The 27,622-nt window shown below is 35.0% G+C and overlaps 1 protein-coding gene across 4 annotated transcripts in view; it reads left to right on the forward strand.

Moving 5' to 3' along the window:
* The window catches only part of CHD1 (chromodomain helicase DNA binding protein 1), a 72,105-nt gene extending 59,109 nt beyond the window's left edge, over window positions 1-12,996 (forward strand). For 3 of the 4 annotated variants that reach the window (XM_006727792.3, XM_081826509.1, XM_081826510.1), the window contains exons 31-37: window positions 93-356; window positions 723-863; window positions 5,389-5,567; window positions 7,891-7,987; window positions 8,927-8,978; window positions 9,501-9,711; window positions 11,448-12,996. In XM_006727792.3, the coding sequence (XP_006727855.1) occupies window positions 93-356; window positions 723-863; window positions 5,389-5,567; window positions 7,891-7,987; window positions 8,927-8,978; window positions 9,501-9,711; window positions 11,448-11,793 (1,290 nt within the window). In that variant the 3' untranslated portion in view covers window positions 11,794-12,996. The remainder of the gene's footprint in view (window positions 1-92; window positions 357-722; window positions 864-5,388; window positions 5,568-7,890; window positions 7,988-8,926; window positions 8,979-9,500; window positions 9,712-11,447) is intronic. The other variant, XM_006727793.3, reaches the window with a different exon arrangement.
* The last annotated feature ends 14,626 nt before the right edge of the window (window positions 12,997-27,622 follow it).

The following is a 27,622-nucleotide window of genomic DNA, read 5'->3' on the forward strand; positions in this document are numbered from 1 at the left end:
ACATACATGCATTCCGTAGTCATGCAAAGAAAAGAAATTAGTCTTTGTCAAGATTTGGTTAGTAATACATTGGCCATACTTGCACTTTTCAGGATGAGATCACTTCTGTGAAACATCCAAATAAAAAAATTAAAACAGAAAGAGACAGTGAAGAAAGACCTGAGCCAGATGTTTTTATAAAGAAGGAATCAGAAGAAAAGAGGGAAGCAAAAGAAAAAGAGAATAAAAGAGAACTTAAGAGGGAGATAAAAGAAAAAGAGGATAAGAAAGATATAAAGGAAAAAGATTTTAAAGAGAAAAGAGAAAACAAAGTAAAAGAAGCTATACAGAAAGAAAAAGACATAAAGGAAGAAAAGGTATGCAAATCGTAATGTAAAACTTAGAAAGTGACACAATCAGCATATTTACATTTTAGGAAAATAAATTGCCTGTCAGCCCAAATTAGCCTGAATAACTGAGTTCTTTAAAAATACATGTGGGTATCTAGAAAAGGAGAAAAATAGGTTTGAATCTTTTTTTTTTTTTTTTTTTTTGAATGCTTTACGTATAGGGTAACATTACAGAGTAGATTTATTTTTGGTTTCCCAGAAAGATAAAATAGAGTATGGAATGTGAACAAACTATTGTAGAATAAAGTGAGATATTAATTGTTTTCTGGAAGTTTTAATCATTTCACCTTTGTTTTTGTTGGATTTTTGTTTTTATTTTCTCTTTTTCTTTAGTTGAGCGAATCCAAGTCTGATAGCAAGGAAAGATCCAAGAAATCTTCAGTGTCAGATGCTCCAGTTCATATCACCGCAAGTGGTGAACCAGTTCCCATATCTGAAGAATCTGAAGAGCTAGATCAGAAGACATTCAGCATTGTAAGTAGTAGACTTGCTGGTTATTAGTAAGAATTCATATAATATTTTATGTTAATTGGAAGTTTTATCTTTTGGAGCTTTTTAATTTAGAAGTGTATTTGAATTGGGTAGTACTGCAGTTCAGATTGATAAAGGCAATAAATTTAAATTTTGTAAGTTATCTTAAATTTAGAATTAACTTGGAAAAACTTTTTAATAAATTAAAGACTTTAAGGAGAGGCATTTAGGGAATACTTGGAGCAAACTTTTTTCCCTTCAGCTTTAGAATTGTAAACTACTCTGTTCCTGAACCTTTTATCTTTGTAACATCGCTTCTTATCTACAGTGAAGAACTAGCTTTTTTTCCCAATCTTTTATAGACCAGTATTCTTAGAAAGTACAATAAAAACAAATAGTGAAAATATTTCATTAGAAAAGTGAAAATAAGGAAAAAAATGCAAAATGTAAGCCCCGTTATGTTACTAGATTCAGTAGACATAAAATTGCACTGTCAAATTGATACAAAGGTTTCTAAAATTTCTGTACCTATTCCCCCTTGTGGACTAGTACAGGTTCATAGGCCACTTTAAGTAACACTGGTCTTACATGCTGTCATGCTTTTATGTTCACCAAAGTCAGGGAGGATCTATCTTGGCCTCTTTCCAAATGAGTTATTTACTGGATATAATCAGGAACCCAAAATAGTCTCAACTGAAATTAATTGTGATAAATATTTTGAGAAAAACTTTATAGTGAGGTTGCAGTGTGGGAAAGCAGTTATGTGTAGCAATTGAATGTACTGGCTCTGGAGCCAGAGTGCTGCTGTTAGGAAAGTCAGTATGATGACCAGAAGAGTTGATACATGGAAAGTTTTCAGCTAGTGCTTTGCGCAAAAAATTGGTAGTGGTTGGGGTGGATGTTCTTATTGAATATAGACATGCCAGCAGATCGATTGATAAAGGACTGAAAAATCCAGATACAGAGCAAAATCAGGAAGGAGTAGTAATGTTACTAGAGAAAAAAGACTGAATGATATGAGACAGGTACAAATTATCCTTCAGTAAGAGATACGTTATTATTGGTAGCACCTAAAGGGAAAATTTATAGTCTGATATAAATGTATCTTATTTATATACAGTTACAGTGTGCACAAATATATGTAAATATATATTCATATAAGATATTTCCTCTTTGGGGCGCCTGAGTGGCTCAGTTGGTTAAACTTCCGACTCTTGATTTGGCTCGGGTCATGATCCCTCTTACACATGCGAGTATGCATGCTCTCTCTCTCTAAAAAGATAAAATCTTTAAAAAAAAAAAAAAAGGATATTTCCTCTTTAGGATCTCTAGAATCTGCATCTTTTTGCTGTTTGGGTGTAATCTTAAGTCAGTTTTATTGTTAATATTAATCAAATGCTATACTTGAAAGATGGAAATTTTCACTTCTAAAATCATGTTTTTGTTTTACCTCTTACACCATTCTAGATGCCCAGGTTACCTGCTTGTCTCATTTTCTTCTACTCTGTACCCTAACTAGAGAATGTTGATCAGTGAACCCATTTATTCATTCCTGCTAATTCTTTGGCATGCCCTAATATAGCTTCAAATATTTTTCATGCTCTTTAAGTGTAGTAGTTCCTTAACACAGTTTTACTCTCCTCCTCACTTTGGCTGTTTACATCCCTCCAATCCCTAAGAATGCTGGGGACAGTCAGAATAAGCTACTCTTGTTCCTGTCTTCCATCTTACTTGAACATATCTCTGGACTTTCATCTTTATCTCTTCAGGTTTACATGCTGATTCCTTAGCATCTTTTTAAGGTTAACCTTTCTGTTTGTGACCTGGTTCTTAATCTAGCCTCTCTATCCATTTTCTGTTGATTTTTTTTTTTTTTTAAAGCCTCTCTATTGGGTGGGAATAAGGAGGTGGTGGTGTGCTTTTGCTTTTCTGAAGTGAAGACTGAACTCTTTTGAACTGCTTTCCTTACTCTGTCTGTTCATTACTGAGAGGTGAAATTGTACCTCTTGCCACCTTTCTTTGCCTACATTTCCTCCTTAGACTTCTGCCTTGTTCATATAACTGCTGAAATGGAAAACTTCCTGTTGTACCCAGTGCACGAGTTTCTTCTCCATTAACTTTCATGATAGATCTTAAAATCACTTGTATTATGGAAATGAAGAATGGAATAGTTTTAAACATGGACTCTGGAGCCAGACTTTCTGAGCTTGCATGATTAGGATTTTACTGCTATATAAATTTTATTTGGGACTAGCTCTGACTGTTAAACTCAGTGGCCTTTTCTTGTTCTTCATTTTCCTTCCTTCACATCTTTGCCTAATTTGACACCTCTTGATTTTGTGTCATATTGATTTGTCTCCTAAATTTCATTTTATAATTTAACAGTTAAGAAAGAGTACAACCTTTGAGATCAGACCTGGGTTTGACAGATGTCATTTCACTCTAAGCTTCAGTTTCTTCGATAAAATAGTGTTGCATAGATCTACTACCAGAATCAAATGAGGTGCCTTTGCACAACACATAGCTTCTGATACCTAATAAGTGCTTTATAAATATTTGTTATCATTGCTCCAATTCCCAACTTCAGGCCTTGGCCTTAACATAGATTTTAGTCATGAATTCCTCTTTTTTTCTTTACCGCTATCAGTCATTGAGCAAATCATATTGGCACTCCCATACTACTTGAAGCTACAGCCATCTCTGCCCTCGATTATTTCAATAGCTTCATAGCTGTTTTTCACTGCTCCCCACTCTTCTTGTGCTTATACCCTTTTCGTTCCTCAGTGCATACTCCACACAGCAACCAGAGTGATAATGACTGTTACAGAGAGGGTCAAGTCACCCCCTCTTATTTTTTCGCTTCAAATCCTTGAGTGGCTTTCCCTCGCTCAGGATGAAAGATTCATGATAATAGGCTAAAAGATACTGCACCTGGTTTATTATTTCATCTCTTGCTACCTCCCTCACTCAGTAGGTTCCAGCCATGCTGGCATTTATACTATGCCTTTGAACATACAAGTTTTAGAACATAGGTACTTGTTCGTCCCTCTGCTCAAAAGTGGCTTACTCCCTCATTTTCTGTAGATATATGCTCAAACATCACTCTTCTCTGAAGTCTTATGTGAAGGAGGAATCTCTCTCCTTTTTCTTGCTTCATTTTTCTTTATCACAGTTTTCACCATCCAACACGCTGCATCTTGTTTCTTTATTGGCTCTTTTCTCCTAGTAGAGTACAGGTTCCGCAAAGGCAAATCTCTTGTATTTACTGCTCTGTTTCCTGGGTCTGGGACAATGCTGAGAACATGGTATGCACTCAAATTATATACATTTTATGAATCATTTTCTAGCAGAATAGAAACTACCAAAATCAAGCAAGAAGCAGGAAATGTAGAGAACAGATAGGAGTACTGCTAAAAATTAGAAAGGAAAAGATTTTCCCTTTTTAAAAAAAGACATCAGGCCTGGCTGAGTTCTAATAACTAAAAAGCATGTAATTCTAATATTATTTAAATTATTCCTGACAGAAGATGGATAACTTCCAAGTGATTTGGACAAATAGGTCAGTAAAACAGAATAAAATACTCAGAAACGATTCCATACATATATAGACACTTAATAAGACTGGCCCTTCCACAGCAGTGATAGGATTTCTTCTTTAAATAAATGGCGTTGGATCAGCTAAATATATTGTCTGTAGTTGATCATCCTTAACATTCCTGGAACTAACCCAACTTTGCTACTTGAGGATATAATTACCGTTCATTTTAAATTTGTTTTGCATTTGGATACATAAATAAAATTTATGTATAGTTTGCTTTTTTAGTAATATTCTTAATTTAGTTTTGGCTTAAGGTTATAGTGTTTATTGCCCATGTTGGACTTTAACTGAATCATACAGTTTTTGATACATCATCCTTTTATTGGCATGCCAGTGATATGTAGGCCAAGGAAAAGGTTGGCTCCTATCAAGCATCCCCAATTCCCTGACCAACTAAAATATAAGAGCAAAATTCATTAGCTACTTTCTTTTTCTTACTTTCCAAAGGTTTAGAAGAATAGACAGTTTATACTTATAGCTATATTGGTTTTAATAGCTTTGCCAGCATATTTTATTTTATGAAGATCCTTATTTTTTTTTTACATTTTACTCTATATTAGAGTGATTCTAGGATACTAAGTTGTGTTCTGAGATATATTATTTTTTAACATTCTGTGTTTAAGACTGCTTAATGATGTGTTACAGGGTGTAAAAAAACTATTTTTACAGAAGGTAAATAAACCCAAAGCTTTTACATACAGAAAGATTGAATTTAAATGATAATGGAAAACCTTACTTTCTGAAGAAAATCTGAGAGGAAAAACCCTGATATTTAAGAGCTGTGAGGCAAGCTTTAATGCTTTTTTAGCATCAAACAGTGCTGTATTTACTCATATCGATATCATTTGAAGGAAGTAGATCTTTGTTGAGTTCTTATTTTTAATACATGTTCTTATTTTCCATACATGTTCTTATTTTCCCATTTTAAAGTGTAAAGAAAGGATGAGGCCTGTCAAAGCAGCTTTGAAACAACTTGATAGGCCTGAAAAAGGCCTTTCAGAAAGAGAACAACTGGAGCATACTAGACAGTGTTTAATAAAAATTGGAGACCATATCACAGAATGTCTGAAAGAGTATACAAATCCTGAACAAATCAAGCAGTGGAGAAAGTAAGTGATGTACTTTTCAGGAAATGTTAAATTTGTAATTATGTAACTATCTATTTGTGTCTTATATTTCAATTTATTTTTCTTATTCTGAGGTTTAGGTAACAAAATAATGTTTAAAGAGGTAATCTGAGGGTGATTGTTTTCATTTTTTTCCTTTAACTTTAAAGCTTTTATTTGTGAATGATTGCTTAATTATACATCATGATAAACCACAGGTGGCACCTCTTCCTTTAAATACAGTATAGTGAAGGGGTGCCTGGGGGGTTAAGCATCGACTTCAGTTCAGGTCATGATCCAAGAATCCTGGGATTGAGCCCTGCATTGGGCTCCATGCTCAGTGGGGACTCTGCTTGTCTCTCTCCCTGTGCCTCTCTACCTGCCTGTGTTCGCATGTGCTTTCTCTCTTTCTCTCTCTCAAATAATTACAGTCTTAAAAAAAAAAGTGAAAACTGTTTCATTAAAATTCAGGTTGCATTTTATTTTTAGAAATTCCTAGTTTGCCAAATTTTTCTTAGTAATAACTTCAGAATTTGCAGTACCAAAAAAATGAATTTATTGTTACATGAATTTAGCAATTCATCTTCCAGGTGTAAGTATACAGCCTTGTAAAAATTAATATTCTCAGGCAGTGTAAAATGCAGATTTTTATCTTCCCCTTTGCTTTAGAAGCAGCAGCAACACAGTTGGTCTTAAAATTGTAAATCTGAGCTGCTATAATATTACACAAATCACTTAATGACTACCAGACCGAGATCGGTGTTAAGTCAAGCTACTAGACAAGTTAGGAATACTGCAAAATGACCACAGCCAGTCATATCAGTTTATTAGCCTGCTGATTTCCTTGCTCTAGGCAGTGCAGCTACACATCAAAGCAAAAAACTGTAATAATGACATATTTCTGAAGGACTGATGATTACACTAAAGATTCTATCCTTGTCCCCTTTCTCCTTAAAATCAACCATGACCCATGTTAGAGAGAGGAGACAGGAAGTTGATTATGATCACTAGGTTTTTGAAAACAAATGAAACTGAGCTATCATGTCTGAAGACACTGAAGCCATGCATGGACAATAATAATAGCCTGAAGTTAATGTGCTTATAATGCCATGGAATGATTCCTGGAGTTGGCATCAGAAGACATGCTTGGTCCCCATCTTGGCTAATTATTGGCTTTGTGACCTTGAACAGTTACAGAATATCTCTGAGCCCACTAGTAATCATCCACAAAATAACATCATCTGTACTTAAAACCCTTTATAAACTATATATAAGGGACTGTATATTTTTCAATTGAATGATAACGATAAGGTATAGTAGGAGGGGCACCTGGTGGCTCAGTTAATTAAGCATCTGACTCTGGATTTTGGCTCAGGTTGTGATCTCAGGGTCCTGGGATGAAGCCCTCTCCCTCTGCCCCTCCCCCTGCTCACTCTCTCTGTCTGAAATAAATAAATCTTTAAAAAAAGATGATAAGAGGAAGGAGAGGAAATAATCCTAAAGTACTATATTGTCTAGCTTAATCTTTTATTTATAGCTGAAATACATATACTGGAGTTTTAATGCTTTCTTTAGATACTGTAAAACAGAATTCTATACATCTCAAGCTCTTTCAACTCATATCATGTCCCTCAAACTACAGAACCATAGAACAGGGATATAGTGAAGATCAATTTTATATATATAGATAGATAGATATATATATATTAGGCTTAAATGGAAATATAGCCACATTCTCTTTTTATATTCAAGATCCAGAGTTAAAGTTTCTCTGTTCATGGCTCCCATACAGTTGCTCTTTAACACATTCTTTAGGACCCTTCTTAAACAAACTTAATCCGCATTATCTAATGGTATCTTTAGTCGGACTACTACCATGGTTTGTTTCTTTTATACTAATATAAATCATAATATGAGTCCCTTCCTGATTTGTAAGTTTAAAGTTTTTTGGTTTCAAATTAGGATGGATTACTATTTGCACTCTAAAAGATTATAAAATGAGGGGATTTTGGAGAGAAGTAAAACTTAGTATTTAGTCTCATTTGGAGTCTTATCCATATGGGGGCACCTGGCTGGCTCCATCATTGGAGCATACAGCTCTTGATCTTAGGGTTGTGAGTTCAGTGTTGGGTGAGGAGATTACTTAAAAAAAAAAAAAAAAAGATTGGAGTCTTAGCCATATAAAGTTTTTAAAAATACTAGAAATAATGTCCTTAGACTTTGTTCCATAGAAGACTAAGTATGTGTGTTTCTATCTAGAGGTTAGGGGGTTCCATGAAAAATCTAAATATTTTCCACCGGACTAATTTACCTGTTCTTCTTCTAGAAACCTGTGGATTTTTGTATCTAAGTTTACGGAGTTTGATGCAAGAAAATTACATAAATTATATAAACATGCTATTAAAAAACGGCAGGAATCTCAGGTAAATTAATGCATCATATTTTTTTCCTTTATGTTACTAAAACTGAGACCTACCTCCTTATAGAAGAATTCAATTAATAAATGTAGAAGGAATGAAGGAAATATAAAATCACTGTTAGAGCACAATAAAAGTTGTTACAGGTAGGATCTTCTGAAGGAAGCTAAAATTAGTGGGCATGAAAACAAGATATGGCATAGACTGAGAGTATCTCCTCCAAGATGTTTAATAACCACCTTAAACATTTGATCAAAGTTAACATCATAAACCCTCATTACATGCACTAAGAAAGGTACATCACTTTTATGGAATTCTTTGCAAAAATATGCATACCCTTAGTTTGATCATGAGAAAAATATCACACAAACCCCAATTGAAAGATGTTCTACAGAATAACTGTTTAGTACTCTACGAAAGTGTCCAGGTCATCGAAGACAAGAAAAAAAAAAGCTGTCCTAGATTGGAGGAAACTAAGAAAACATGAAAACTCAGTGTTAATATGGAATACCAGATTGGATCCTGGAGCAGAAAAAAGATTTTAGTGGGAAAATGTAAAATTTGAATAAAGTTTCAGGTTCAGTTCATAGTATTGTACCAATGTTAATTACTCAGTTTTGATTATGCTGTGGTGTTGTGTAAGATACTAACATTAGGAGAAGCTGGGTAAAAGGCATATGGGAACTCTAGGTACTATTTTTGCAGCTTTTCTGTAAGTCTAAAAGTCTTTCAAGTCAAATTTTTAAGATAGTCATGGGACAAATAGTCTATGCTTTAAAAAAAGGTATCTGGAAGTGATACATTTATACATTCTAATATATGAGGACTTCTTTCAGCATCAGAATTTTCTTTTTAGGGTGTTTTGGTTTTTTTTTTTCTTTTTCCTATTTTGTAAGGGTATTTGAAGCCACTTAAAAGATTCTTACATATGTGCATTTATTTTAGCAAAATAATGACCAGAACAGCAACTTGAATGCTCAAGTGATTAGAAATCCAGGTAAGTGTTACTAATTGTTTTGGAGAGTAAATTTAAAAATTGTTTTCCTCTTTCAGGTTTGTTTTACATAATATATACCCACATTTCTATATCGAATCTGTTATCTTAAACAGTAATTCTTAAAGCTAATTAACCTTTCCATAAATCAACCTTTTGTCAGTTCCTAGAACTTATAGAATAATTGTTAAAGTGAATGTATTTTTTAAAAATACTATTTCGAATAATGTATTCTATTGGTGCAAGAGTCACAAAAGTATAGTCTGAGAAGAAAATGGGCCTTAAATTTTTCAGTTATATTTTTTCACATTTCAGAATACAGTAACCCTTTTGTAGGCCTTACTATACTGCCTTTATAGACCATTTCTAAAGTCTTTAACTGTCTGTTGGGCAACTGATTTTGTTTTTCTGGAGTTGAAATAGGAGTTCTTATAACCTAGCAGCAAAGTTAATTTTGCTTACCATGCTTTTGTTTTGTTTTTTTTTTTACATCATTAACAAAAGCTGTATTCTTTTCTCTAACAGATGTGGAAAGATTAAAAGAGAATACAAATCATGATGATAGCAGCAGGGACAGTTATTCATCTGACAGACACTTATCTCAGTATCATGATCATCATAAAGACCGACATCAGGGAGATTCTTACAAAAAGAGTGACTCTAGGAAAAGACCCTATTCTTCTTTTAGCAATGGTAAAGATCATCGTGACTGGGATCATTACAAGCAGGAAAGCAGGTAAATTGGACAATTAGTTTTGAAATTTTGCTTATTCATGTCTTTTTTTAATTTACAATACTTTATCAGTCAATTCAGTATTCAGGTAATCATAACAAATCTTAAGTGAAATGAAGGTGTTTGTTTACAAATAAAAAAACTGATACATAGCACTTTTTGTTAATATTGAGAACTGAATTTCTATAAATTTTTTTTTAATTCTAAATTTAAGATCCACGTGTGCAGTAAGAGATGAAAGTGTAGGGAGTTCTGTAATTAATAAGTCATAGGATTCATTTTTATTGGTTGGTGTTAGAATATTGGCTCAAATATTCTTCAAAATACAATAATAGAGTAAAATAAAAGCTCAATGGAATATGACTGAAATTTGGTGGGGGGAGTTCTGTGTTCCATTCCATTAAAAAAAAAACACGGGAAAAATTAACTCACGTGAAAACACTTTCCTGATTTTAAACTTAATCACAGCAATCTGGGAAGTCTTGAAATCAGGAAGGTTTCTCTGTTTATTGTTATTTGAAGCCTTTAAGTAGTAAACAACCTAAATAACAACAAAATACATTTTACTTGGTAAAGGAATATTTTCATAAGTTAATGATAATTATGAAAAGAAAAAAAAAACAGAAAAGTAAAAAATGAGAAAGAAATTAGTAGATTTTCTTTGCATTTTAGTTGTGCTCACTGTAATAATTCCTTCTGTAGTAGAAGCACTGTCATTAAATATATCAATTGTAGAATGGCTCTCACAATTAGAAAAGGGCACACGAAATGAAAAGCTGTATTTGTAGTAGTAAATTTTTATAATTTCACAGGCTTATAGAACATAATTTATGTTGTTTATAACAACGACCTTTCCCCAACTAATGAAAATTCCCTTCCCGCAAATTAGTTCACAGACTGCATTTTAGAGGTTTTTATTTTTTTTCTGCTTTAGAGGTTTATAAAAGGCTCTGATTTCAAGGGTATTCTAGATCATTATCTTAATCCTCACTTCCAGATAACTAAGATGCATTAGTACAGTTTTTGCATAGAATAAAATGTAGCAACTTTATTGAAAAATGGGCATGTGAGCTAAAGGAAATAACTCAGAGACAAATACCATATGATTTCACTTGTGTCTGGAATCTTAAAAAAAAAAAACAATCAAGACTCAGACATAGAAAGAACAAACTGATGGTTGTCAGGAGGGAGGGGAATGGGGGGGATAGGTGAAATAGGTAAAGGGGATTAAGAGGTACAGACTTCCAGGTATAAAATAACTTGTGAGGATATAAAGTACAGCTTAGGAATAGTCAGTATTGTAATAACTTTGGACAGATGGTAACTACACTTAACCATGATGGGCTTTTCATAATGTGTTTAATTTCAAATCTCTATGTTGCAGACCTGATACTAATGTGATATTGTACATCAGTTATGCTTTAACTAAAAATAAAATTGTATTAAATAGTTAAAAAAATAATTAAAAAATAAAATGGGCATGTAAAATTAGATGCTGCCTGAGGTGTTCTGTATGGTTCACTTTAGTTTTGTGAATTGAATGATTTTTCCAGAGAGGCATGCAGAGATAGGTCCAATAACTAAAGCTCACTTAGGAAGTTTTTGTAGTGAAACACAGAGCTTATATACAATTAAAAGGATGCCTTAAAGTATTTTTGTGTTTTATTTTTTAATAATTATTTTATTTGGAAACATTTAATTTGCATTATTAATTTAATTCCTAATTTGTCTTTTATTAGGTATTACAGTGATAGAGAGAAACACAGAAAACTGGATGATCACAGGAGTAGAGATCACAGGTCAAATTTGGAAGGAAGTTTAAAGGATAGATCTCATTCTGATCATCGTTCTCATTCAGACCATCGGTTACATTCAGACCATCGGGCAAGTTCTGAATATACACACCATAAATCTTCCAGGGATTATAGGTATCACTCAGATTGGCAAATGGACCACAGAGCTTCCAGTAGTGGCCCCAGATCACCACTAGATCAGAGGTCTCCTTATGGCTCCAGATCTCCATTTGAACACTCAATTGAACACAAAAGTACACCTGAGCATACCTGGAGTAGTCGGAAAACATAACAAAAACTGATATTTTGTCTTTCTGGACTTTTCTTTTAGCCATATATCATAAACCAACACAGTAATTGCCTTACATGACTTGAAAGATATAAACAGATCTTCTATCAGTAGCAGTATTGTTACTTCTTTCCAGGATGCAAGGTCTATTATCCCAACAGAAGAGAAAATATTTTTATATTTAAGGATTATGCTGCACTGTACTACAAATACTGTAGTACTTTTTTTTTTTTCTTTTTTAAAGAAATGGAAAATGTTTACTATTACAGGGACCTCAACACTGCCCTTCCATATAGGCTGGATAAAACTGTTTTTAAGTCAGTGATTTTAGACTGACCTCCATTTAAATTATGTTTGTATATGAACTTTACTCTGACCTGTGATCATGTTTCAGGAAGGAATGAAAGAGAGTTCTTTTCTTAATAAAGAAAAAACACTCAAGGACTTTGTTCACTTTCCAAAGCTACTTGTTTACATTGTACACTGCGACCACCTTGCCGCTTTTCATCACAAGCTTGAATATTTAAATTCTGTACTTATATCTGTAAAATAGCCAGGAATTTCCTGTTTGTGATCTATTATTATGCCTTTTTACACACACACACATACACACACACACACACAAATGGCTGTAAATTATTGTAAATGGATTAAATGAGCTTTCCTTACTTCCTTTCCCTTCTCAGGCTTTTTTTGACTGTTCCTTTCCCTACCAACTCAGGCCTTCTTATCATTTAAAAATATCAGTGTAATAACACTTTTTAATGATTTGTCTTGATGGAATCATTGTTTAGAATGTAAAAATGGGGAAAGGGGCCACTTAATTCCATTAGTCCTCTTTTTATATTGACTATTTTATTAGATACATGTTATTTCTTTTTTTTCTTTTGTAGTAAATATTGTGTTTGTAGTAACAAAATGGTGAGATAATATGTAAAATCTAAACTGCATGCTCTGGAAACATTTTTTTCAGATGCATTTGGTTTAAAAGGGTAGGTGTATGAACACTTTTCAGAATCCAAAATGGCCAAAAGTTATTGTAAATCCATTTGTTTTCCCTTTTCATGTGGGCAATAATGTCAAATGTGCTATGCAGCCAGGTAACATTTTAGATAAACTTGATTGACTTTTAATATAAACTGTTACAATGCACACTGATTGTATATAAAAACCTTATATATGACAAATTAAATTTAAGAAAAAGGATATGTGGGCTCCTGTAATTTTCTGCTGCATTCTTACTCCAAGCACTTAACTTTTTTTTTTTTTCTTTTTTTTTAAGTAGTAACGTTTAGCTACCAGGAAAAAGGTATTTTGGTAAGCAGTTAACTATTGTTAATGTGTGGCACTACAACTAAATCTATTTTGAAGACTATGTGAATCTATGAAGTAAAATTTAGATCGTAGAAATCTTTGTTGGACTCTTGTTGGTTTCCTGCAGATTTTATTTTAGAAAGCCTTATATTTATTCACAGATTTTTATTTTGTTATATTCAGTGGAACTTTTTGAATCATGTAGCATACATTCTTGGATGTGTGCTGTGCTGTAGCAAATTTGAATCTTAACTTTGACAAATATAAGTATATTGGTATATGCCTATAATATTCTTAAATGTGTCCCTGTTGATTAACTGTGGGAGCAATCTACAGAAATTCGTCCATAGATGGATGTATTTTTTAAACGTTTTCCTTTTATCCATTTAGGTCTAAAATTTTATGTGTACAAAACAAAGCTTTCCTCCCCCCCTTTTTTTTGAGTAGTGATACCTCTTTTAGTTACCCTGGAAAATAATAATCTATTTTTTCCTGGCATATCAGATAACATAGGAAGAATAGCTCATTTTCTAAACATTAATTTATAATTAAATATAAAAGTGATTAAACAGTTTAGTGCCGGTACACATTTTTTAAGCTTTTCCACTTTTTTCCACGTTTAGTATAAATGATTATTCCACAGATAGCATTTAACAAAAAAATATAATACTTAATGAAATTATAATATTAATACAGTGAGCAGATCAGGGTTGGCATTTTTAATTCACATTTTGTAGCTGGGATATTTGCATTATATCCTATTGTACAGATTACATAGAAGAACATTATTACATATTTTGAGGCAATGGAATGGGCTCTAATTTCTTAACAATGCCACATTTAGTTGAATATTTTAGTCACCTAATTAGTTGAGTTGAATGAAAAATCTAAAACTGTATGTAACATTAATTGATGGAAAATATGTTCATTATTTGTAAGAAGTCCACAATCCTGTAGAGGAGGAATAAGCCATAAATTTATTAAAACACAATGGAGAAGAACATTAGTGCATAAATATCACAGGGAACATTCTCTATAAAATATGCTTAAATTTTGTCTTTTACATGCTCATTCTGCTTTGCTATTTTTATCCATTTGTGTTTAAATTTTCAAGGGTGAGAGATTATGCATAGTACTGTACCAGTTAACCCTCCACTTTAATAATATACAATAAATGATTCTTATTAAAAGCAATGGCCTGTTTGCTTATAAAGAAAATATTCTTTGTTCAGGATATGTTAGAAAATAATTTTAGACTGGAAAGCTGTGGAAAACTGGAGTGTGAATGATTTGTTCATTAATTTCAGAGTGAGTGGCTTAATAGAACAAACCTTTATAGCATGAAACATAGTAGATTACATATGTGATAATTTCTATAATCCATTTTGTAGTTAAATAATGAAAAGGTTGTATAGATACACTGATTGACACTGATTTCATTTCCACGAGATTTAAAGAATACCCACTGGGGTAATTGGCATAATTCCTGTTCGTTACTTTGTTTCTGACTAAATAATAATGGAGTTTTATAGTTGTGGTTTTTTTTCTTTTGCAAGGAGTATATTGATTTGGGGTGGGCCTAGGTGGTGGAAAAACAGCTAATTTTTAAATATGGGATTCTTTTGGACTTAACCCAGCTTCATTTGAAATTGTAATGTGAACTCACAAATGTAGCTTCATTGTTAAAATTTTAAGTAGTTTGTTACTTAGCAAATAATGCAAAAAATACTTTTAAATGTTTCTAAATTGATATTTAAGCATGTTAATATAAACCAACTATCAAACTATCTTTTGCTTTTTAACTCAACTAATAAGAATCACCTGAAACATAGAGAAATACCTAAGTCTCATCTAGAAATTAAAATAGAGAAAGGCCTTAAGTAATATGATTTTGGGGATTTTAATATTTATTTTATTGACTTGAATAATACAGAGGTTAAGTCCCCTCTTAAAATTAAAACACTATGCTTATATATAAATGAAAACTGGTATTTGTAACTTACGGCTGCTTAGGAAAGATGATACTTTGTGAAGAGATATTCAGAGGTGTGATATATAATAGGAAAATATAAAACATTTTGATTTGTCTGTTCCTTTATCTTTTGATAGGAAATATGTTGTTAGGTGGCATGATAGACTTTTTCTACTCATAAGGGAAGAACACAACTTGTAAAGACACCATAATGCAAGAGAAACATGTTGCATTTCCAATGTCTTTAAGGTGAAATAGCCAAAAAAAAAAAATTCCCTCCCTGGCTGGTTTTTGATATTTTTTCCCATTAAAAATTTAGATCACGTTTATATTAGGTAAATTCATCCTTTTTAGGTATACATTGTAATAAGCTTTGACATATTATACAGTTATTTAACCACCAACATATTTAAGATACAAAAACCTTTCCAGCACCCCAAAAAAGTTATCCTATACTAATTTCCCCATACCTAGTCCCTGGCAACCACTGATTTGTCCCCATAGTTTTACCTTTTCCATAATGTTATTTAAAGGAATATACAAAATAAAGGCTTTGAGCTGACCTTTCACCTAGTATAATGTTTTTGAGATTAATGTGTTTTTGCATTAACAGTAGCTCATTACTTTTTATTATTAAGTGCTGTTCTTCATACTGAATGTTCTACAGTTTATCCATTCACCAACTGGGTTTCCAGTCATTAGGCCATTATGAATAAAGATGCAGTAAACTGTCATGGACCAGTCTCTGGATAGGCATATTCTAACCTTGGGAAATACTTCGGGGTTTCTAGGTTGTATGGTAAAGTATATGTTTTACTTTACAAAAAACTGCCAAACTATTTTCCAAAGTGGATATGCCATTTTATGTTTCCACCAGCTATAGATGAGAGTTCTTGTTGCTCTTTAACCATGTGAGCATTTTGTATGGTAGGGTTTGCTTGTTTGTTTTTTTCATGTCGCCATTCTGGTAGGTGTCTAGTGGTAACGAGTAATTTGCATTTCCCTAGTGACTAATGGTATTCAACATCTTTTAATGTGTTTGTCATTCTTCTTTCTAGTCTTCAAATTTTTTTCCAGTTTTATAAATAGAATTATTGATGCAATTCACGTATCAGATAAACTGCAAATATTTTCTCCTAGTCTGTGACTTGTCTTCATTTTTTTAACAGTGTCTTTTGAAATGTAGAATTTAAAAATTTTTGATAAAATCCAGTTTCTCCCTTTTTTTTCTTCTATGGTTCCTTCTTTGTGTGTAGAAGTCTTTGCCTAACACAAGATCACAAAGATTTTTCTTATATTTTAAAATGGTTATACTTTTAGGAATTACATTTAAGTCTGTGATCCATCTCAAGTTTTTTGTATATAATGTGCAGTATGAACGAAAGGAGTTATGGGGGGATATTTTTAGGTTTTCGTTTTGTTTTTTTGGATATGCATATCCATTTTTCCAACATCATTTGTTGAAAAGACTTTTTCCACTGAATTTCTCTTTTACCTTATTGAAAATCAGTTGTTCATATGTAGGTGGGTCTGTTTCTGGGCTTCCTATTTTGTCTTATTAATTTATATTTCTGCCTATGCCAACAACACACTGTTTTGGTTACTGCAGTTTAAATAGTAAATTATGGGAGCACCTGGGTAGCTCAGTCGGTTAAGCGACCGACTCTTGGTTTCAGCTCAGGTCATGATTTTAGGGTCGTGGGAGCAAGCCCCACCATGTGGGCCTCTCTGCTCACACAGAGTCTGCTTGAGATTATCTCTCTTCCTCTCCCTCTGCCTACCCCTCCAACCCCCACTTGCGCTCTCATGCTCTCTCTCAGTAGTAAATACAATCTTTAAATAAATAATAAATTATGAAATCAGGTGGTAGTTCTAAATTTTGTTCTTCAAAATTGTTAGGGCCTTCTAAATTCCTTTGCTGTCCCACATACATTTTAGAATCAAATTGTAAATTTCTACCAAAAGCCTGCTAGGATTTTGATTGGGATTATATTGAGCATATAATCAATTTGGAGAATATTGATAGTTAAACAAGATTGAGATGTCCGACTTAATACAGTATATATTCCATTATTTATGTCTTTAATTTCTCTCATTGTGATTTTTCACTATACAAATCTTGCTGAATTGTTAAATTCATCCCTTATAAATGCTTTTTTTAATCACAATTTTTTTAAAGATTCTATTTAAGAGAGAGAACATGGGGAGGGGCAGAGGGAGAGGGAGAAAAAGAAGGGAATCCCAAGCAGACTCCTAGCTGAGCACAGAGCCCGATGCGGGGCTTGATCCCATGACCCTGTGATCATGACCTGAGCTGAAACCAAGAGTCTAATGCTCAGTCAACTGAACCACCCTGGTACCCCTTTAATTTCAATTTTTAAGTATTTATTGATTTTTGGATTTAACCTTTTTCCTGTGGCCTTGCTATACTCAATAATTAGTTATAACAGCTTCTTCCAGATTTGAGATTTTCTACATAGATTATCATATCTTGGAAAAAAGAGTTTTATTTGTATCTTTGCAATCTTTTATGCCTTTTTTTTTTTCTTGCTTTAATGTACTTCCTAGGACTTCTTTTATAATGTTGGTAAGAATGGGCGTCCTATTATAAGAATTGCCTTATTCCCATCTGGGATAAATTCATTCTTTCACCACTGCATATGGAAGTAGCCATAGCCTTTTTGTATATGACCTTTATCTTGTCAAGGAAGTTCCTTTCTAATCTTAGCTTTCTGAGTATTGAAAGAAAAATGATAGTAACCACAAGTACTTATCCTTGGGATGTGTGCACCTGTTGTACAACTTCTTAAATCACGGAATCATACTGGAGACTGCCACCCTCAATACCTATTCTACATTTATTTTCTCATAGTACTTTTTATCAAAGAAACCATAAAAAAACAACTTTGTAATGTAGTGGGATCTAATGATGAAATTGAACTATCTCAAACTGCTGGTTAATATTTTGGACAGATGGACATTATGAATGTGTTTCTTTCAAAAATTTAACATTTCCTGTAGCACCTCTGTTTCTGCTGTTTTTGCAAACTATAGCACTAGCCTAGCACAGTCATCCTTTAAAAATCCATTAAACATTAACTGATTTCTTCTTTTTTTGCTTAAGTTTATTTTTAAGTAATCTCTACACCCAACATGGGATTCAAACTCATGACCTCAAGATCAAGAGTCACATGTTCTGACTGAGCCAACCAGGTGCCTCTGATTTATTCTTTTTTTTTTTTTTTTAAAGATTTTATTTATTCATTTGAGACACAGAGATACAGAGAGAAGAGCAGGGAGAGAGGCAGTGGGAGAGGAAGAAGCAGGCTCCCTGCTGAGCCAGCAGCCCGACGTGGGGCTCGATCCCAGGACCCTGGGGTCATGACCTGAGCCAAAGGCAGACACTCAACCATCTGAGCCACCCAGGTGCCCCTAACTGATTTATTCTTAATTGCTTTATGCACTCTTTCTTCTTGTCTTGTCAAATATATGGTTCATTTATATCAGTTCCCCTTGGAGAATCTTGTCATTTTTTAGAATTTAGTTCACTTTGTTGCCTGGTGATCTCTATACTCTAATGGGTTCAAGTAAAACTATGATTTTTTAGATTAACTATTTTTTCATGTTAGGATAGGAGGAATGTTCTCTTAGAACTGTATCCTAAGAAGAGGCTCTCTAAAATGGGTTTTTAAGTCAATTTTATTGAGGCATAATATATATCCCACAGTAAATTGCATGCACCATACATGTGCAATTTGGTGAGGTTTGAGAAATGTATACATTAACCTAATCATGATACAGAATATTTCCATCACCCCTGAAGTTTTTATTGTGTTCTTTCCAGTCAATCTCCATACTTAAACTGTAGCCTAGGAAACCACTTAATGATTGGCTTTATATTACTTTATATTACTACAGATAGATTTATCTAACTAGAGTTTAATAAGTAGTGAAATCACACACTCTTTTTTGACTTCTTTTGCTCAATATAGTGTTTTTAAGATTAGTTCATGTTGTTGCGTGTATCTGTAGTTCATTGCTTTATATTGCTGTATAATACTCCATTGTATGGATCCACTGCTCACTTAATGGGTTTCCAGCTTCTAGCTAATATGAATAAAACTTCTATGACCATTCCTTTACAAGTTTTGTGCATATGTTTTCATTTCTTGGATAAATACCTTGGAAAAGAATTGCTAAATCATATGATAAACACTGAACTTTTAAAGAAGCTGTCAAACTTGTACAACGTAGCTGTACCATTTTACAATACATGAAAGTTGCACTTGTTTTGCATCCTTGCCAGCACTAGCTATGGTGTTTTTTTAAAAAGTTATTATAATAGTTACGTAATGCAGTTGCATGGTTTTAATTTGCATGTTTTTGATGACTAATGATACTGATCTCTTCATGTGCCATTGGCTATTTATAGGTCTTATGTGAAATACCTATCGAATCTTTTGCCCATTTTGTAGTTGGATTATTTGCTTTCTTGTTATTGAGCTGTAAGCATTTTTTTCTGTCCTGTATTTTTAATAGATAATATTTTTTTGATAGATTATATTTTTTAAAGCAGTTTTATGTTCACAACAAAATGGAGCAGAAACTAGAGATTTTGCGTATGTCCCCTGCCCTCAACATATGCATAGCCTCTCACATTATCAACATCTCTGTAATAAATATATTTTAAATAACAGTCTTTTACTAGATATATGTATTGTAAATCTATGACTTGCCTTTTTTTCCTTAATAGTAATTTTCAAAGAGCAAAAGCTTTAAATTTTAATGAAGTCCATTGTCCAATTTTTTCCCTTAATATTTCATACATTTTGTATCCATCCATATAACAAGCTTTTGTCTACCCTAGAGCCAAAAGGTTTTCTTGTGTTTTTTTTTTTTTCTAGAAGAGTTATTTAGGTCATTGTTCCATTTCAAGTTAATTTTCTATATGATGAGAGCTAAGAGTTGGGGCTCATTTTTTCCTCCATGTGGATATCCAGTTTTTCCACCATCATTTCCAGAAAAGAGTAATTTTCCTCACTGAGTTATTTGACTTCTTTATATATATTAAAAAAAAATCGGTTGACCACATGTGTGCGTCTATTTCTGAATATTCTACTGACTATCCCTATGCTAAAATAAAATAGTCTTGGTTACTGTATCTTTATATTAAACCTCTTGAAGTCAGGTAGTAAGAGTGCTTCAACTTTGTACATTTTCCAAATTATTGTGGCTACTCTAAGTCCTTCCTATTTGTTGACCTTAAACAAAAGAGCCAGCTATTTTACCAGCAAAATGAGTTTATTGGGGAATAGCAGAGGAATTGCATCTCAGGACAAGCAAATTATGGTGAACCAGAGCCAAGTCTGGAGGACAGAGGAGAGGGGCTTGCTTTTACAGAAGAAAGGAAGCTGAGAGGGCTGTTTCACCGAGTTCTCATTGGCTGGGCTGTTGCTAGATAAGGAGAAATTCTTCCTTCGCACTGTTGGGGTACGTAAAATAAGTTTCCTGTTGGGAAATGTGAGGTTTGCTTCTTACGGTGACTAGCAGTACATGAAAGCTCATGCTTCAGGGCTTCCCTATTCAATTTTAAATGAGATTTCTTTTATTTATTTTCACATTTCCCCCTTTTGATTAAGATCTTTCCTCAAAACATTGCTGCTCAAGATTAGATTTTTGATACTTAGTGGTTTTGTCCCTTGGTGCCAGGAAGGACATTTACTGGTTGTCTTGTTCCACATCAGAGGGAAAATACACAGATTGCAAACTCTTGAGACCTCATTTGAGTAACGAGGAAGGGAATGAGGGATAACTCTCAGGCATTTCCCATCTGAGGTCTAGATCTTACAAGGTTGGAAGCATTGGAGACCATCTGTAAGTGCTGAGCTAACACCACCCTCCTGGATGCATCACTTCTGTAGAGATTTGACAGGCAACAGGTGCAAAATTTAAAAATGATTACATAGCAGAATAATGACCCCAGTTTGTATGTGTATAATAGTTCTAAACCAGGAGCCAAACTTGAAGACAACCAGCTAAAGAGGTATGGTTATGGTTAGAGAAAGGTTGAAACAGGTATGAGAGCATCTGGCTCTAACAGCCTAAACGGATAGGTCTTGGAATCAAACAAAAATTGCGTACAGATAAAACCAAGGGATCCCTGACGTCATGAAATAGATCAGAGTTTCTGGTAACAGATCAACAGAGAGGTTTCCTTTTTTTTGCAACAGATTGGGTCAAGAAAGTAAGGAAGGAAATAAGGTAAGAAGCCAACAGCAAGGAGAAGGTAAACAAGCCTGGTTCTGTCATTTTGGGGAAAGCTCTCTCCTTCAGCTGTTTTGATTCCTGGAAATCTATTTTTCAGGCCACCAGTTGGTGTGCAGGTCCAGTCAGGGTTTGGTGCTTTCTTTAGATGCAACACATGGATCCAAGAATCGATTCCTTGGAGTTTGGCTGCATAAGGGTTGGTTAACAGTACCTGAGAGGGGCCTTTCCAACAGAGTTGCATTATGAAATCTTTCTGGAGATATCGTTTCCAGTAGACAAAATCTCTGGGCTGCATGGTGAGATGTTTAAGGTCTTCATCCCCTTGGGCAAGCTGCGTAAAGATTGTTTTACTAAAGCATGGTTTAACAATTAGGTGTTCGCAATATCATCAAAAGGAGTAGACCAGAGATTTAGAAGGATTAATGGCAGTGCCTTTGGTCAGGGTATTTGAAGGGTCTCTGCAAATTTTGCTAATTGGGTCTTAATTACACTGTTCTCATGTTTTTTTTTTTTTTTAATTTTTTTTTTAATTTATTTTTTGACAGAGAGAGACATAGCGAGAGAGGGAACACAAGCAGGGGGAGTGGGAGAGGGAGAAGCAGGCTTGCCGCAGAGCAGGGAGCCCGACGCGGGGCTCGATCCCAGGACCCCGGGATCATGACCTGAGCCGAAGGCAGATGCTCAACGACTGAGCCACCCAGGCGCCCCTACACTGTTCTCATGTTTGAGGATTGAGGGTTGTAAGCACAGTGAAAGTGCTGTAAAACTGCCCAAACAGGACAGATCTGTCAAAACACTTGTCCAGTGAAGGGACTTCCCCCATCACTCTGAAGTTCCAGGGGCTTCTTCAGGTTGGGATGATCTTTTCTAGTAGATCAAGACCTTTTCTTATTCTGAAATGAGGTGCCCCAAATATCAAACCTCCATTCGGGAATTTAAAGTGCTTGGGAGCAGTGTGAACAGGTGTTCTTGAATCATATTTCAGCAGGAGGGGTAGGCAAGCAAAGCAGGCACTCTTTGCAGCCTTATTAATATATCCCACTGCTGATTCACAAAGATTATCATTTTTTTCAGTATACCAGTGATTCAATGCATGGATAATAATCAGTAATGGGAAATTTGGAGTCTCTGGCAGGACTGGATTATTTTTGGCGTAAGCCAGAGTTTTCTTTTTTTAACCAAATTAACAATTACTAGAATTCCAATATTGTTTTTCCTTTTCTAGGGCCAACTGCTGGGCATCTCTAGTCAACTTTTCTAGATTATCATTTGAAGGAACATCTCCGTGGACCATGACAGAAGTTTGGTTGTTGGTTTCTTTGAGAGCAGTGTACTTTGTGGCATTCCAAAGTCATGAGCTACTGCAAAGACATCACTATTGTCATATACGCATATGTGGCTTTGCTGTCGGCTAAAATGCAAGCTCAAGTAAGACAGTTCGGACTGTTGGGGCGAGGTAACCAAGGTACCTTGATGACTTCCAAAGGAGTTGGAAGAGCATACCTAGCATAATATTTACCATTTTGATCCTTTTAAATAAGAACTGTCAGTACAAAAAAGTTGGTGTTAATCAAAGGAGTTCCCTGTAAGTCCTCAGGCAGGGGCAGGAGGTGACCTGTCGGAGACAAAAATTCCTGAGGAGTACCATCCATAGAAGAGGGAAGGAGGGTGGCAGGGTTAAGATTAGTTATGTGAGGAGTGGGTATGTGTAATGAGAATTCAGGAGGGAGAGGGAAATAGGAAATTGGTCATTAGGATGTCCAAGGGCAGGGGATTTTTTTAAGCTTTCATTTAGGGTTTTATTTTGTTTTTAAAGATTTTAATTATTTATTTGAGAGAGACAGAGCATGAGCAGAGGCAGGAGGCAGTGGGAGAAGCAGGCTTCCCGCTGAGCAGGGAGCCTGATCTGGGACGCGATCCCAGGACTCTGGGATCATGACCTGAGCTGAAGGCAAATGCTTAACTGAGCCACCTAGATGTCCCTCCTTGAGGGTTTTAAAGGCTAAATCATCCTGATCTTCCCAAATAATAGGGTCAGGTTTGTTATTTTTTAAAGTTGTTTTTATTTTAATTTTTTAATTTATTTATTTGAGAGAGAGAGTGCAGAGAAAGATAGGGAGAGAAAGAGAGACCACGAGCTGGCAGGGGGAAGAGGGGAAGGGGTAAGCGTGCTCCCCACTGAGCAGGGACCCCGATGTGGGGCTCAATCCCAGGATACTGGGACCATGACCTGAGCCGAAGGCAGACGCTCAACTGGCTGAGCCACCCAGGTGCCCCATGTTGTTTTTTAATACAGTAGCCTGCTAGCCAAGAAAACCTTGTAAATGGCACTTGGTTTGGGGTTTGAGCAAGTTCAAGATGCCCATTTGAATCTAAATGTAGCCCTTGTTCTGAAATTAGGTGCCCCATATAGCAAAGTTTAGTTTGAGCAAACTGCAATTTCTCCTTGAAGACTTTGTGTCCCTTTAAGGCTAAAAGTTTAACAGGTGGATGCTGTCTTCCATGCGAATAGGCCTGAGAAGGGGAGCAGAGAAAGCAAGTGCTCTGCATATTGTCATAAAGCAGAGCCTCCAGGTAACTCTATTGTCTAAAACTGCTTTTAAATTTTGGAAGAAGTAGGAAGGACTTTTGGTAAATCCTTGGGGCATTAGAGTCTAGTTGTAATGTTTTCGTTCCTAAATAAAGGTAAGGAGATATTGGCACATCCTATCCCCAGGGCAGAAGTAAGGAGGCCGTAAACCCCTGAATACTCCTAATAATTTTTTATTATGGGCTTGATGCCCTACAGCTTATCCAATAGGGACCCATAGTTAGTATCCTTACTATTAGGTCTCGTGTTGCCAGAGATGGAACAAATAAAGATATTGAAGGGTTATTTGATTCATCTGGTCGCCTATTTTGGTTACTGCTATCAAATTCTAGAATTATCTCCCCGTTTCGGGAGAAAGAAATTTTAGTGTGTTATTTCTCTAAGAAATCTTAGCCCAATAAAAGGATAGGGCTGAAAGAAGTCAGGAGAAAAGGGTGAGTATCTCATAGAGGCCGTAAATAAAAGGGAGTAAGTTTAGAGACAGGAATGCATTGAGGTTTATTAGAAACTCCTGCTAGTTGAACCATTTGAATCTGTCAAGGCAGGGACTGTTAAATAACAGTGGGGTTGAGCTCCAACAGTGCAGCTCCGGTGTCAATAAACACAGAGAGAGATTCATTTCCAACCTGGAGAAAGATGGAGAAATGCTCCTGTAGTTCCTCAGAGTCTTGTAATTAGGAAAAGGTTGGTTGGAGGGCTGAAGGCTCCTGGAGAGCTTAAATTGGTAACAATCTTTCTTCCAGTGTCCTAGCTTTTGCAGTAATGATAAAGACCAGACAAAGTTTGGCTTCGTTTAGGGGCCTCCATTTGTTGGAGTTGAAAATTAAGGATTTCAGTGGATTTCCTTTTAGTTGAAACACCTACGGTGAGCACGAGCCGATGTTCTAACTTAACCAAAGCTAGAGTGGATGTGGTTCCCTATTCCATCCTGGTCCTTTTAACTAGAAAGAAAAGCTCACAGTTCAGCCTGTTCATAAACACAGAGTGGAAGACTACCCAAGTGGATTCAACATCGGTAGAAGACCAGAATTTTCCTTAGAAACAATTTGGAGTCAACTGCAATAGTTGTGCACAGGCTCATCGGGTTTCTGAATGCAAGTCTGAACCTTACTCCAGTCAATAGGTTTTGAGAAAGCCCTAGGCATTACCAGGTGAAGTCGCTTAGTGATTGCAACCCTGACAGTATACAAGGCCAGGAGTTGGTCTCACATTTGCAGTCCTAGAGATTTTTCAGAATCGTCCTGCTTAGCTGTTTGCCTCCAGTGTTGGGCTTGGCCTTTGCCAAAGAGCACGTGAACTAGCTGGTGAAGTCTGAGAAACCAGGTTGGTAAGTTCAAACAACTATGTTAAATTCCTTGGCAATTTTTTTAAAAAATAAGTATTTATTTGACAGAGAGAGAGAGACAGACAGCACAAGCAGGCAGAGCGGCAGAGGGAGAAGCAGACTTTCTGCTGAGCAGGGAGCCCGACGTGGGGCTCCATCCCAAGACCCTGAGATCATGACCTGAGCTGAAGGTGGACGCTTAACTGAGCCACCCAGGCGCCCCTCCTCAGCAAATCTGTGGGAAACCTCGCTTACTTTGGGAAAATCTTTAGTCCAGGGCATATGCGAAATTAAGGATTTAACATTAGGATCTTCATAGGGTCTAATTTTAAAGGGGCAGGTTCAATTGGGTGCTAAGGAGGGGGATAGGGAGGGATTCTGAGAAAAAGAGAAGTTCAGCAAGAGAGCTGGAATGAAGAAGTGAAGGGTACCAGGGAGGTGCACAGATTAGAAGAGCAATAGTGTGGGGGTGGAAGAGATGAAGAGGCCTCCGATGGCTTTTTATCTTTTTTCAGTAGTTTATTTGCCTGGGTCATTCCTTCTTTCTTTCCTTCCTTCCCTCACTTCCCTTCCTTCTTTCCTCTTCTTTTGTCACTATTTTTTTATTGTTGTTTTGTTTTAATTGAAGTATAGTTGACATACAATTATATTCCCTTCAAGAATACAATATATTGATTTGACAATTATATACATTACTCATTGCTCACCACCCTAAGTGTGGTTACCATCTGTCACCATACAGTGTTGTTATAATTTTGTTGACTATATTCTCTGTACTGTAGTTTTCATCCCCATGACTTATTTCATTTTTTTGACTTATTTATTTTATAACTGGAAGTTTGTACCTCTTAATCCCCTTCACCTATTTTGCCCATTACCCCACCACCCTTCCCTCTGGGAACCAGCAGTTTTTTCTCTGTATTTATGAGTCTGTTACTTTTTGTTCATTCATTTGTGTCATTTTTTAGATTCCAGATATGAGTGAAATCATACGGTATTGGTCTTTCTCTGACTTAGCATAATAACCTCTAAGTCCATCCATGTTGTCACAAAAAAAAAATTTCATTTTTTGTGGCTGAGAAATATTCCATTGTGTGTGTGTGTATATATATATGTGTGTGTATATATATATATATATACACACCACATCTTCTTTATCCATTCATCCCTTGATGGGCACTTCAACTGCTTCCATATCTTGGCTATCATAAATGATGCTACAATTAACATAGGAGTGCATCTTTTCAAAATAGTGTTTTCATTTTCTTTGGGTAAATATCCAGTAGTGGAATTACTAGGTCATATAATATTTCTATTTTTAATTTTCGAGGAACTTTGTACTCTTTTCCATAGTGGTTGCACCAGTTTACATTCCCACCAACACTGCAAGAGGATTGTCTTTTTTGATACTAGCCATTATGACTAGTGTCTATTAAGGTCCTCTGCCCATTTTTTCATTTGTTTATTTGTTGTTTTGGTGTTGAGTTGTATGAATTCATCATATGTTTTGGATATTAATCCCTTATCAGATATATCACTTGCAAATACCCTCTCCCATTCAGTAGGTTGCCATTTGGTTTTGTGGATGGTTTCCTCACTGTTAAAAATCTTTTTAGTTTGACATAGACCCAATTCCTTTTTTTTTTTTTTTTCTTTTGTTTCCTTTGCCTGGGGAGACAGATTCAGAAAAATATTGCTAAGGCCAATGTCTAAGAGTTTACTGCCTATGTTTTAAGGTCTTACATTTAGGTTTTTAATATATTTTGAGTTTATATTTGTGTATGGTACAAGAAAGTGATCCAGTTAAATTCCTTTGTATGTAGCTGTACAGTTTTCCCAACACTATTTATTGAAGAAACTGTCTTTCCCCACTGTATATTCTTGCCTCCTTTGTCATAGAATAATTGACCATATAAGTGTGGATTTCTTTCTGGGCAGTCTGTTCTATTTCATTGATCTGTGTGTCTATTTTTGTGTCAGTACCATACTCTTCTGATTACTATAGTTTCATAGTATAATTTGAAATCTGGGAATGTGATACTTCCAGCTTTTTTATCTTTGTCAATATTGTTTGCTATACATGGTCTTTTGTAATTCATACAAGTTTTAGGATTATTTTAGTTCTGTGGAAGATACTATTATTATTTTGATAGGGATTGCGTTAGATCTGTTGATTGCCTTGGGCAGTGTGGACATTTTAACAATATTCTCCTAATGCATGGACATGATCTATCTTTACATTTATTGGTGTCTTCATCAATTTCTTTCATCACTGTCTTACAGTTTTCAGAGTACAGGTCTTTCATTTCCTGGATTAAATTTATTCCTAGGTATTTATTCTCTTTGCAATTGACTGTGGTTTCTT

Source organism: Leptonychotes weddellii, chromosome 7 (assembly GCF_054177405.1).
Source record: "Leptonychotes weddellii isolate Sample4059 chromosome 7, ASM5417740v2, whole genome shotgun sequence".
Taxonomy (NCBI): domain Eukaryota; kingdom Metazoa; phylum Chordata; class Mammalia; order Carnivora; family Phocidae; genus Leptonychotes; species Leptonychotes weddellii.